The sequence below is a fragment of the Anas platyrhynchos genome, chromosome 2 (assembly GCF_047663525.1).
Source record: "Anas platyrhynchos isolate ZD024472 breed Pekin duck chromosome 2, IASCAAS_PekinDuck_T2T, whole genome shotgun sequence".
Classification (NCBI taxonomy): Eukaryota; Metazoa; Chordata; class Aves; order Anseriformes; family Anatidae; genus Anas; species Anas platyrhynchos.
In genome coordinates this window covers 97,589,670-97,603,193 of record NC_092588.1, presented here as the reverse complement: position 1 = coordinate 97,603,193, position 13,524 = coordinate 97,589,670, and the positions used below count along the sequence as shown (strand labels likewise).

At 40.4% G+C, this 13,524-nt stretch overlaps 1 protein-coding gene across 3 annotated transcripts in view; it reads left to right on the top strand.

Moving 5' to 3' along the window:
* NPSR1 (neuropeptide S receptor 1) overlaps positions 1-10,069 on the top strand; it is a 59,089-nt gene extending 49,020 nt beyond the window's left edge. For 2 of the 3 annotated variants that reach the window (XM_021268672.4, XM_027451421.3), the window contains 4 exons: positions 5,184-5,260; positions 7,171-7,263; positions 9,369-9,549; positions 9,673-10,069. In XM_021268672.4, coding sequence (XP_021124347.1) covers positions 5,184-5,260; positions 7,171-7,263; positions 9,369-9,549; positions 9,673-9,766 — 445 coding nt within the window. In that variant the 3' untranslated portion in view covers positions 9,767-10,069. The remainder of the gene's footprint in view (positions 1-5,183; positions 5,261-7,170; positions 7,264-9,368; positions 9,550-9,672) is intronic. The other variant, XM_021268673.4, reaches the window with a different exon arrangement.
* Positions 10,070-13,524: the final 3,455 nt, after the last annotated feature.

Below are 13,524 nucleotides of genomic sequence, written 5' to 3'. Positions count from 1 at the left end.
AGCTCCTTTATTTTCTCTTCTGAAGTACTCTGACCTAACTGCACGGTGGTTGCCCAATGCAATATGGGACACTGTCTGGCAGAGTTAATTCTTAATTAGTTCTGCCACCTGTATCTGCAGAAAGCCTCACCTCTAGGGCAAAACAGTTCACCCACAGCAGCAGATTTTCTGGCATGGTCCATCCAAAGTGCATACAAAGGATAAAACCTTACTTTTCAGCTACAGAAATTAATTCCACACTGATCTGATGCTCTGGTTGCACAGTTTTCTGTTGCTATAACCCAGATACCATTATCTTTTAAACTGCTCTCCACAGAGCTGATTTCACATGCTCCTGGCACAGTCAGTATCTCACTAGAGCTGCATCGTTTGTAACACTGAGGCACAAAGGATACAATATTTAGCTGACAACCTTTATGTTCAGCCCAGAAATCCCTTCCACTGGTGAGCAAACTCCCCAGACACTACGTGAGCAAACCCTATAGAATCCAGGCCAAAACATGAACCATAAGAAAACAACGATCTCCCTTTTATTATTTTTTTTTTTTTAATATATATATAAAAAGGCAATCTGTGAACAAAACACAGTCCTACAACAGTCCTGAAAAATTTCCATACTAGAGAGTTCTGTTCTCACCACCACTTCTTCATAACTAGAGCAATCAGTGATCAAACAGCTTGTGGTTTTGTGGGGAATTTTTAAACCAATTGTAATACAAATGAACAAGATCTGAATAACGGAAAGGGAATGAAAAGCACTAATGAGATTTTTAAACCCAAGTACATGGTTATCTTTGAGAGTTGAGAATCGGGGAGAGCATTTGTTGTTTTCATATTAAAGTTCCACTCCTCTTCTTTAGTTTTGGTCAGAGAGAGCCAAATATCTTGCATCACGTTCTTCCTTATAGCGCTTGAAGATGTGGCTCTAAATAAGAGGGAAGCCTCTTATTTGGGCTACTCTACCACTCTACCACTTTTTTTTTTTTTTTTTCCTGCAGTTAATACTGTCAAGCTTCCAAAAAAACAGACTGCTCAGAAAAATAAATTAGGCCACCTGCCTAATTTGTTCTCACCTATTCAGGGACAAGTGTCATAAGTAACAACCAAAGCCATTTCCCCTGCACCATGAAATGTGAATCATATCTCAGAATGGTACCTGTGATACTCAAATACCTCTGGGGCACCACTAAACATGGGTCAGATCAAGATTACAGATTTCCCTCCTGCAAGGGTTTGTACCTGGCCTCTCTGGTTCTGCAATGGGGAGACAGGAAAGTTACTGGGCTTCTGTTCTACGACTCTCTGGTCGGTACCAAAACATAATTGTGTTTTGTCACTTGGATATTCAGAAAGTCAGAGTCTATAAGGGATTGTTCTTTTTAGCTTTTTTTTTTTTCATGAAAGTCAGATATGTTCTCTGTATTTTAACAAGATAAATGCAATATCTAGACATTCGTCTACTATAAGCCCAAATTCAAGTTAAAAAAAAATGCAGAAGTTCCTCTTAAAGCACGGAGGGAAAAAAAAAGTTCATCTGCTGTTTAAAATCAAAACTCCAAAGAGAACATTTGTTTTGGAGTGGAAGAAAAACAGTCAGAAAGGAAAAAAAAATCAGCTGAAAGGAAAAATATGGAACTAAAATTATGGCATCACAATGAAAAGATGAGTAGATGAAATGAAAAGTATTTATCTGAATTAAATCAAATAAAATGAAAAAAATATATTAATAAAAATATCAAAGGTCTTATTTTGAGCTTGATTCAATGAGCACAATCATTTTGCCTGCAATTTCCATTTCAAAACAAAAAAGTCTAGATCTTACACATATGTTCTAATATCTGCCTGTCTATTCAGTTACCCATTACACATGCCTACAATGGTTTGTCTGTATGAAGTTACATAGACTTTTTGTCTTTGGATAAATAGTGCTGTAAATTAGCTACCATAAAACACAATGCAGCTGCTTCCCTTTGAACAATTAAAGTATGATGAACAATAGACAATGCTGGATGATAAATACAAGCAATTAACAAGGAGCTTCAGTGTACTTTTTGCCATTGTAATGGTTCACTTTAATAGGAAATACTGAGCCTGGATGCTATGGGATGCTATGACAATGTAATCAAATATAAAATTAATTAATTAATTAATTAAAGAGCGGGTAGATCTTTAATTCTTATGATTGTTAATATCAATATGCAGTTTTACCAGAGGACATTTTATTTTCCAAAACAGAAGTGATCTAGGAAATACCTTAAGTTAGTTATTCATATGGACAAAGACTGCCAAAATTACCAATGGGGTCAAATTAACTAACGCCAGTAACTAATAACACGCAAAGGTGAACATGCATCTAATTCCTTCAGAATTTAGATCAATCTAAATTGTTTTTGGAGGTGCAATGCATTTAATTTGCTGAGTTACATCATATTCTTATATTTTTCTACCACCTCTATCCATATGCTTCTTATCGGGGATAGAAAAATTATTGCATTTTCATATGAACAGCATGCCCCTTCTATCCTATGGTCTTCACAGCCTGAATGACTCCTTCTCAAAGAGTTTTGGTTTCTTTTTCCATCCAGATGTGACTACTACATCTGATCTCTTTCATCCTTTTCATTAGTCCCTTATTTGAAAATAATAGGCCACAATAAGTCAATAATATAACAATAAACAGTATATGTCAGTATTACAGTATGCATTATGACTACAACACATTTATATAGCACCCAAAAATCCCCAGTTAGAGTTGGAATACCAAGCACTTACAGACACAAAAATACCCAGCATCTGGATCTCCTGTTCATCTGAATACCATCTCTTATCTGTACATCTTTGTTCATCTGACACTTCATTTACCATCAAGTGGGAATTTGTTCCCACCCTTTAAGATGTCACAGACCACCTCTTCTTCCTGCAACCACCTTGTACAGAAAGAAAGAAGCTACAAGTCCATTCTGGGAAAACAAAACTGCTTTTCTCTTGTAATAAAAATACAACTTCTGTTCTGTAAGTGCTCTTTTGTTTTGTTGTAGTTTGGGGGTGGGTTTTTTGTTGTTTTTTTTTTTTTTGGCTTTGAAACACACACACACACAGGTGCCTTTTTTGACCGTAAGTTTTGGGTGACACATTTCTGGAAAGTTTGGAAAATAGAGATTAGGCAGTAATACCATCTGGAATCCCAGAGAGATGAAGGCATGAAGGCCTAACTGTGGTCACTGGGAAACCAAGTGACTCCTCTTCCCTGACACCCACCCTGAGCACTGCTATGCCACCTCTGGTCTCCTTCCAGTAAAGCAGATTCCCATAGACCCAGCTATAGAGAAAAGAAAGATGAACAGAGGCAAAAATACTAATACAGATTCACTATGTTGGCAGCACTGTAAGAGTCACCAGATTAAACAAGGAATTAATGTTTCTAAAAAATAAGGATTCAAATGGAACAGTGTGTAATCTTACATATGAAATATCAAGTGTATTCTAGGACCGGGAACTACATTGCTTGACCAGTGTGTGAAAAATAAAGTTGGTACAACTGTGTCTTGTGAAAGGGCTGCTCTTACCAGACTGCAGCCAAGAGGGCAGGATTTCAAGGGTAGGAGGGAAAGCAAGCGAAGAGCCTGCCTTCGTAATCCAATCCTTGTGGTACCTGGCTGGCAGGACAGAGTCTGAATATTTTGAGTACAGAGCTGGGCTACTTTGTCCTGGTACTTGGGTAATTCTGAATGTGTCCTGCTGGACACACAGAGATCTTTATCAGAGGGGTTATTGTTCTGACTGCAAATAAAAAGGTCAGGCTAGAGACAGCAGGCTGGAGATAAAATAGAAGCAGGTCTTGCAGAAGCTGGCTGAAGTTTTCTCAAGATAATGACAATTATCATCATAATAGATTCTGATTCATTGGAACAATCAAAGGAGAAATTATACATGAATTTTCAACCATTGTCAGTGCAAAGTACACAGAAACTTTCAAGTGTGTGAGCTGATAAACAAACAGGCTCTTGAAAAGCCAGGAGATAAAAGGAAAATGTTCAAGTCAGCTGGGAGCCATGCTGGATCTTTGAAGGGATTAAGGGACCCAAGCTGGTGTCTACAGCAGATGTATGAAAAATCCTTGCTGGGTGAGTACAGCACTGCTCTGCTGCACAGCCCGGTCTGCACACTGAATTTCCATCTCTCCCTTCAGAGTCTGGGAACCAGATGTCTCAAACCTGCAGAGAAAGGAAACCCCCAAGATGCACAAATACTGCCTTGCAAGAGTGGCTAGGAATTGAGGTTGCTATAGGAAAAGCTCATATATCAGTCTGAAAGCTCTAGTAACAATAATGTCTCTTCTGACAACAAAAATAAGCTGTATGACAGTAAGACATCTTTTTTTTTTTCATCTCTATAAAACACCCTGCAATAATTTCTAGAGCTGCACCTTTTTCACAGGCTCAGTACTATGGTCTGTAGCAATTAATGGTCAGGCTGCCCAAGCTTACCCCAAAACACTATGGTATACTGGCAAATGCCACACGATGACTTCTGTTGTGAAGCTTGGTTTTTATGTCAGGAAAATATGACAACCCAAGTGCATTAGCTGCAATATTTTAAAATTATTTTCATCTTCCTTAGCAGACTAAAGAGGAAGTCACTAGTACCATACTATTCATCATCTTCATATTCCCAAAATAACACCAGAACAGAGCTGGGTACACATCCAAAACAGGTCCCTCCTCTTGCTTCCACCATTTCAGGGTGAGTTCTTTCCTTGAAACTCCCATGTAAAGCACTCATGAACACTTCCCAGTGCAGGACAAGGTGCCTCCTGCCTGGTGCCAGTAACCAGACACGTCTGGTGTCAGACAGCTCAAAATCTCCAAAGAGCTCTCATCTGAGAGACCTTGGCCAAGCCATGTCATTCCTTTGAACTTTGGACTTGACACCTGCAAAGCCTGGACAATGATAACAATCTCCATTGTGAAAACTCTTCAGGTCTGCTTCTGAGAAGTACTTTGGGACAGTCATATTTAATTTGCTATTGTTGTTGTCATTACTATTATTATAATTCCTATGAAGTTCTGTCATCTTTGTGAGTTCCTTACACATCGATAGGTATGTTGACAGAGCATGAATGACCAAGATGTCAGTTAAATTTACTGTGCTTCATAATATCAATGACTCTTTTCCTTCCGTAGCATCATATACTCAATCGTGATTCGAACCATCTGGATGAAGAGCAAAGCTCAGGCTGTCATTATATCCAGCTGCCCTGGTGAGTGTCAGCACACAGGTGTCTCCAGACACATGATTTGAATCTGGTCAGTCCTATCAAATCTGGGAATGCCCACACATGTGGTGTTGAGCTGGGACCCCATCACTGTGGTGGGAATTGGTTTTCTATAACCACTGATTCATCTCTCTCCACACTTTTTCCCTTGACACTAAATCTGCTTTCAAGAAATTATAGAAAACATCTGCAAGGAGAGAATTAAAAGGTAAAAATCTTTATTCTAGAACTCAGAATCCTTAATCTGAGAACTTTGCTCATTTTTAAAATTACTTATTTTATAGCAGACACTTAGATAAAATGTTTGCAGTGTTTTCACATGCCTTTGCAAGTTTGGATTTTGGTCAAGACCAAGGAGTCTGACCACAAATCATTACAAGAACCTCACTTGCCAGAGGACGTTCCTGTTAGTTATGAAGAGAAGTCTGTTCACTTACACTAATCCTTTTTACAACACAACACAAAGAGTGCAATGCACACAACCAGTTAGTACAGCTAAGTGGGGAGTGGTGACACATCAGACCGTGGTGACCAAGTTGCCAATACTTGCCTGAAGTAGGATCATGACTGTTTTAGGAGGAAGTGTCCAAATGCATTGCTGTGCCTACTCAGATATCCTTTCATCATAACCTGACATCTGTTAACTATAATCTTGCAAAGATTTATTCCTCCATTGAAATGCTTGAACAGGACCCATTTCTAATTATTTTGCCTTTGTGACACAATCAGTATCAACTAACCTTGAAAAAAAATGTCATTCTCCTCACCCAAGAGGTATATTTTGCTCTGGAAGTCAAGTAATTTGGAGAAGTATTAAGTATGGACAATTTTCAAGGTTCTCTATGGGATATTTCACTGATAACATGTTTCACTGATAACAAACCCACATTAATTTTATTTACACTTTTTGCTTGCAAATTACAAAGCCTGGATATGCTGTTTTTGTAAGAGGTGCCAAAGGTCATGTACACAGAGTTATTTCCAGTGACATTCATTAAAATTTCAGTTCTCAGCTCGGACTACTGGAGCTGAGATATGTTTTGACAAAAAATAACCTTCCTGTGTATTCACTATGGTGAACCTCATTATTCTCATCCAGCAACATGAGCAGCAAATTGACATTAATAATGAAATCAAGCATATTATTAAAATCATGCTGGTACTGCTATTTAAATACAACACTTGATTCTCATAGACATTAGTGTGGCTTCAGAGGAAATTAGATCAACCAGCCTTGGTGTAAGACTGAATAGAATTTGTTTCTCAATTCAAGGCACATTTCATTTCTGGAAAGCTAGCCTAACAGTATTTCATATTTCATTACTGAGTCAACATGAAGAGTAAAATGCATGACTGATTATCTAAGGCATCACAAAGACTAAGAGGTCAAGGGAATGGGGTATGTAGCTTTCAAAAGCCACCTAACTGAAATGCAGTTAAAAAGTGAACAGGTGGTCTGTTTTGCCAGGTTATCTCTCATGTTTTCTTAACTGCAGTTGCCAGTTTCTTTCAGAAAACTTCTCTTATGACACCACTTTAGCTGCATTTTTGCAGCTGTAATGGCCAATGGTTTTTGTTAGACTGATACTGTTGGGCATGTCATCAGTGTTTCTCCTGACCATGCGCCCAAGTCTTGAGGACCAGGGATATGCAGCTGCCACAAAACTTCAGGAAGATCTCCTTTGCTTACATTTCCACTTTTGATTTTGGAAGGCTTAGGTTTTGAGTGTCCAACTTAAGCAGTCTTGCAAGCATCTGAATTTCAGGAAATACTGAGTCCCTGCTTCCTTACACTAAGGACGTGCTGCATATCACTGTCCTGACTGTGAAAGTGCATGCTGACACATCCACGCACCAGCCTTGTTCTTTCACTAACTGAAATATTCTCTCCCCAGATGGGAAAACCTCCTCTGCTGGCTACACCAGTCGTGGGTTCATATCCAGAGCAAAAGTGAAAGCGATCAAGTACAGCATTGTAATTATTCTTGGTAAGTAAAAACAGAAGAATAAAAGCCTCACAGCTGGCAGCTGGGAAGGAGGGAGGACGATGCTGAAGTTAGGAAGCTGGTTTTCCTTAGCTCCCTCCATCACCAGCAAACAAAGTGCATTAGGTGGTTCAGAGAAGGAGCTTTACTTAAAGCCCTGACTTGCCTTCTGACCGTGTCCCCTGCTCTCCTCTGACTGATAGGATCCTATTTTAGGCACTTGACATACGCCTCAGGTGCAGTGATACGCATAGTCCCTCCTGCATGTAATGAAAGTAAAGGAGGGACATTGCCTAAAAAGAGCAAAGGAAGATGTCGCCTCCTTCTAATCCAGTCTGCTAAGAGAGTCTGAGTTGTCTTCTAGATTTAGAGAATATAGCCTGCATATAAGCTGCTGGGGCAGGGCAGGGAAAGGAAGGAGAGGCAAGAGATACAGAGCAATTGAATTTGATGTCAGAAGCATGTTCCCTGCCAAGGTGGGAAGATGAGCTCTCCTCGCCCAACCAGACCGTGTATGACTCAGTGCAGGTGTCCTCTGTCTCCCAGGGAGATGACATTATCCTGATGGAATTAGGAGGCTGACATTTTATCTCGATAAATAAAGGCAGCGTCACACAGGTCTTGTGATTAGCTGCCAGAGACGGGCTGGGAGGCAGCAGAAGCTATTTACTCCCCAGGGCTGACAACCTTCAGCTACCACTGCAAGAGAGATCATTTCTCTTTCCAACCCTAGGAAATATTCAGATTGATTGATACCATGATAATAGCTACTACTAGAGGTGCTTAGTTCACCAGTTAGCAGTAGTGTCTGTAGACATGAGAGATGCCGGTGTGGTTCATGCCTTTCAGAAGACCAAGAGCATCTTTTCTGTGTGACAATCAGAGAGAGCTTTTGTCAGAACTGGCCGCTACTGCAATGCTATCAGATGTCAAGAGCTCACCAGGGTGCTCAATATTTCAAAGGACCTTGATAACATCAGGCACACAGCATCTCACAATGTGCAAGCAGATTAAGACACCTAACATTCAGGACTTTCTCTGAAGCCACCTAAAATTCTGCACAGTCAGTGCTGTGATCCACATGCTGTCACTGTGCTTTTTTGTTTTGCTGGTACCTGTGCATGGACACCATCAGTTTGGTTACCCTAGAAAAAAGGAGGAGAGCTTACCTCTTCCTCTCACACTCACTGAACATCCTGCTATACGCCAACTTAGAGATGCTGCTTAATATAACAAGAAAGCAAGCATGACTGCTGCTTCTGCTGACTCATTTGCATCAGGGGGAGCACATATGTCTGATCTCACAGAAAACTGAACATTTGCAACCCAGGTGCCTACAATTTATGAGTGACCTGTCTGTCCCATCATTTTCAATAACCTTTGTGACAGGATTTGACAGAAATTTATGAAAAACAGATTCGTTCCCTGTGCCTGCAAATAAAGATAAAACCACGGCCACTTCACTTCTAGCCCCTCCAAACAAAAGCTATGAGCGATGCAGCCTTCTCTTTGCTTCCTCAGATATGCCTCTCAAATAGCAGTACAGGAATCAAGAAAATCTTCCTGCACGCCCCACCTACACAGCACCTCCAACCAGCATGTAAAATGACATGTTGGCCTACTATAATTTGGTGTGAAAGTGCCAGTCCTTGCTGCTGGGTGTTTAAGAGCCTTTTCTTAACATGTGGCCGTGACAGGCAGCATTGCCACAAAGTGGCGCTTTGGTGCTGTGTGCTTTTAGACTTGCTGCTCACTCAGGGGACCCTTAAAAGAACACTTCTCTATAAGTGATGATGCTTTAACTGGCTACCTATTTACCCTTTACGTGTTGTGCAGTGTTCAGAGTGCCTCGATATGTCTAGAGGGAGCACTCTAAACACTTAAAGGAGCACACATAATCTTTTTTTATGGGCATTAAAATAAAGATAAAGACAAATAGAAACACAATCTAATAACTATTCTCTTAAATAAGACCCTGAATAGGGAGAGATATTTCTTGCATGAACAAATATTTATGTGTTATGACAGTCTCTCTATGTGTGTCCGTGATTAACTCCCTAAATTGCTATACTATCTAACGTCAAGCTCTTCCTCTGCCTCTGTTGCAGCATTTGTTCTCTGTTGGAGCCCTTATTTTCTGTTTGATATCCTGGACAACTTCAACATCCTCCCTGAGACCAAAGAGCGCTTCTTTGCCTCCGTGATTATTCAGAACCTGCCGGCCTTGAACAGTGCCATCAACCCCCTCATCTACTGCCTGTTCAGCAACCGCCTCTGCCCGCCCTTCGAGTACTGCTCCTTAAATCTCACCCCCACTATCCCTTAGGAAGGGAGGGAACACATAAACACAGTTGCTAAACTCACCACCTGTTCTCTCCTGTTTTAATCCTGAACATTCCTTATTTTCCTTAGGGAAAGAAGAACACGAAGGCTGGAGGGAATTTTTCGTGACCAAAGTGATGGAGGGCAGGAGATGCAGGTCCTCTCCAAACCAGAATACATCTAGTGTAAACAATGCTCCACATAGCCACACCAGGACCTGTACCAAGGAGGGTGGAGATTTTCCCTGAGAACAGAAGGACACCATGCACAAACCAACCGGACAGAGCCTGTACCTCGCTGTTGTTAAACAGCATGAGTGTTTTGGACCAGCACTGCATCTTCAGCCATTGCATGCCACCAGGACCAAGCTCGCTGCGTGGGGTTTGCATGCCATTTTCATGATGGCTCATTTTGACCATCTGTTTTCAAGCAAGCTGTAACATGTACACACTCCAAATTGGAAAAAATAAAATAAAATAAAACACAATGTAAACAGTGTCCAGTCTGAGTCTTCTGTTCTTCAAGAGCATCTCAAAGCCATCTATTGTACCATGTAACTCACAGAACTAGTAAAGAGTATTTACAAATAATTATGGGAGGAGACCATTCTTAAAATAAAGGCACAGGCACTTTTCCAAATTATAACACACCACTGTCAATTTGCATAATTACATATTGGCTTCACATGCAACCACGCCTTACAATCTCATTTCCAGAGAGAAAGGGACTGCAGGGCTGGGTGGCTGTCCCCTGCCTCTCCTGGCTGTGCTTCTCAGCTCAAGCTGGTCCTCCCATCCACATAGCTCGTGTTCCCCTCCCCTTTTTAAGCAGTCTTTTGGGGATACTACGCTTATACTACCTAAAGAGAGCTGCCACATAGGGCACTCCAGCTGTACAGACTGATCTTGCCACCACACAGCAGCATTTCTCTGTCTCATGCCCTACATATTCACGACACTTAAATCATGGAGGGAATCATGTAAGCTATTAGGGAACTTCAAAGGTGGAGAAAGGCCTGGGTGACATTTTAAAACTCAAATGATGTTCAGGAGAAATTATATGTTGATGGTCCAGTCTTGTTTATTCCTTGTAGGGTCCACAGAGCACCAGCTACCAGGCAGAGCTTTGCTGTAAAACATCCCTAGCTGTTGGGACATCGCAGTATCACAGAATTTTAGGGGTTGGAAGTGACATCCCCTTCCCCAAGCCCCTGGGTTTGAAGACAAATGGTCTCAAATGGGTTTAGCAGGTGGGTGAAGGCTATTGATTTCAACACTCGTTTTACTATAAGGCAGCTTAAAGTGCTTGCATGATAATGCACTCTAACCAGCTGCATGGCATGTTTTTACTCCTCCCTGTGCAAAATTAGCAATCTTACTCAAGTGGAATCTATTTAAACAGCTTTTTTTTTTTTTTTTTTTTTTTTTTTTTAAGTGACTCTACACTGGGTTTGTTCACTGCTAAACAAGAACTGAATAAAATTGATTTAATTACCTACGTAACAAAAAGCTTTTTTCCTAAGTAAGAGATATATAAAATCATGGGACTCTACATTGTCAAGAAAATAAGTAAGGTTTCTCTTTTTATTATGATGAGGTTCTATTACATCTCAGTTTTAATACCAGTTTAATTAAAACCATGAATCCACACCACCCTTCACTGCAGCTACCTTGGATAGATGGTATGTAAGAACTAGACAATATTTTTTTGTGCGCCTCTCATAACATTCCCAAAAATGGACTGGTTTGTTTAAGCTTCATAATGATATGAGCTTTTCTTTGTTCTTTTAATTTTCCATTTGATACAAATACACTGGTTGCCTAATTATGAACATTTAGCAGAGTTCATAGACTTAATAGGAACCTTCTCTTCTCCAGGCTGAACAACCCCAACTCCCTCAGCCTGTCTTCATTGGAGAGGTACTCCAGCCCCTTGATCATCTTTGCCACCCTCCTCTGGACTTGTTCTAATACTTTGACGTCCTTGTGCTGGGGGTCCCAGGGCTGAACACAGCATTCCAGGCAGAGCCTCACGAGAGCAGAGCAGAGGAGGACAATTACCTCCCTCCACTTGCTGGCCACAATTCTTTTAATGCAGTCCAGGATATTGTTGTCTGTCTGGGCTGCAAGCACACATTGCTGGCTCATATCAAGCTTCTCTTATCAATGCACCTAGGTCCTTCTCCTCAGGGCTGCTCTCCAGCCTGTGTTTAGCTTGGGATCATCCTGCCCCAGATGCAGGACCTTGTACTTCGCCTTGCTGAACCTCAGGAGGTTCAGCACACACCCAACTCTGAAGCCTGTCAAGGTACCTCTGGACAGCATCCCCTTCTTCCAGTACATTGGCTTCACCACACAGCTTGGTATCATTGGCAAACTTGCTGAGGGTGCACTTGATCCCACTGTCCATGTCACTGACAAAGATATTTTGCTATGACACAGATTGATTTGTCTTCCACCAAGACTTCTTAAATGTCTCTAAGATTCAAAAGGCATGAATGAATAAAGGTCTCTATTCTACAAGTCACATAAACATTTATACATGAATTGTTTTTAGGGTAATCGGGTCCACAAGTATGATTATAGAAGTAGGCTTATGCAATGTGGCTTTACAATACTAGATATTGCAAATATCACACCCATACTGGTAGCATTCTCTAAGAAGGCCACATAAGCAAAAGAAGTGAAACTAGTACTTATTTTAGTTCAAGCCCTGGTGTCTTAAAAAAAAAAAAAAAAAAAAAAGCTTTACAGTTGTTAAGATTTCATATTTTTTGACACTTCAAGACACAGCAAAATCCTCTCTCAAACCAAGAGCCTCTATTCAAAGCATAGGAACAAGTGGCTCAATAAAAAAGTAACATTTTCAACACAGCTTTGGTGGAGAATTTCTGAAGAGATGAGTGCTTTCAGGCATCACCAGCCTGAGATACCTGAGAATAGTCTCTTGGCATTCACAATGAACATGCTTGTTGGCAAGATGCCCCAAGTTATGAGTCCCTTCAGAAAGTCCTACCCATGCTGTTTGTACAGATTCATTTCATACAAGAACCCAGAAGGCATTACGCTACCTGCCATTTCACTTTACTCATCACAAGGACTGCATGCGCTCTTCAGAAGTACTTGATGAAAACAGAGGAACTACAAAAGAAAGAAATTGCAGAAAGCACAACAAAAAAGTGTATATACATTGTTGTCTTAAATACCTTTTTTTTTTTTTTTTTTTTCAAGTGAGGAATCATTCCATGATAAAAATAAATCACAGCAGAAGCTATCTAACTTCCACCCAACAGCCTAGTGCTTACATGAGGAGAGATTTTAGTTTATTCACCAACCCTTGAAAAAACATGATTGATCTGGGGAGTAGATGCGATTTTTTCTGTAAGGTAAAATATGTTTCATTTTCTTTAGCAAACTGTAATTTATTGTACATAGCATTCAATTTAGATAAGCATTATAGCTGAATGGTTCATCAGATAATCTTCTGTCATGTTTGATGGCATCCTATTCTGAGTATGCATAAATTATGGGGGTAGAGGGTTAGGCATACAAACACAGGCACGAATTTACAAATAGACGTTGCTTATACCTCATACTGACTTACTTATAGTGGTACATAATTAGAAACTCAACTGTTAATTTAGACTCAAGTGATGCAAGGGGCTAAGGGGCTAAAATTCAGCAGCCTTAATAAAGTCAGTAAAAATGAACAGACTGAGGCATCTCATAGAAAGAACTGGATTATCTTTACCACTGGATTAGCAGAAATCTTATGAAATGTACCATCTATCATATATGCTAATAATCAGTTGCATCAATTTCAAGACATTCAACTACAGATTGGGAGCTCGTCAGCTGGAAACATCTGTGGAGGAGAAAGTGTTGGGTGGATCCATAGCTCAGATAGTGCCTGGTTGTTGACAGCAATGCAGGCAGTGGCAGC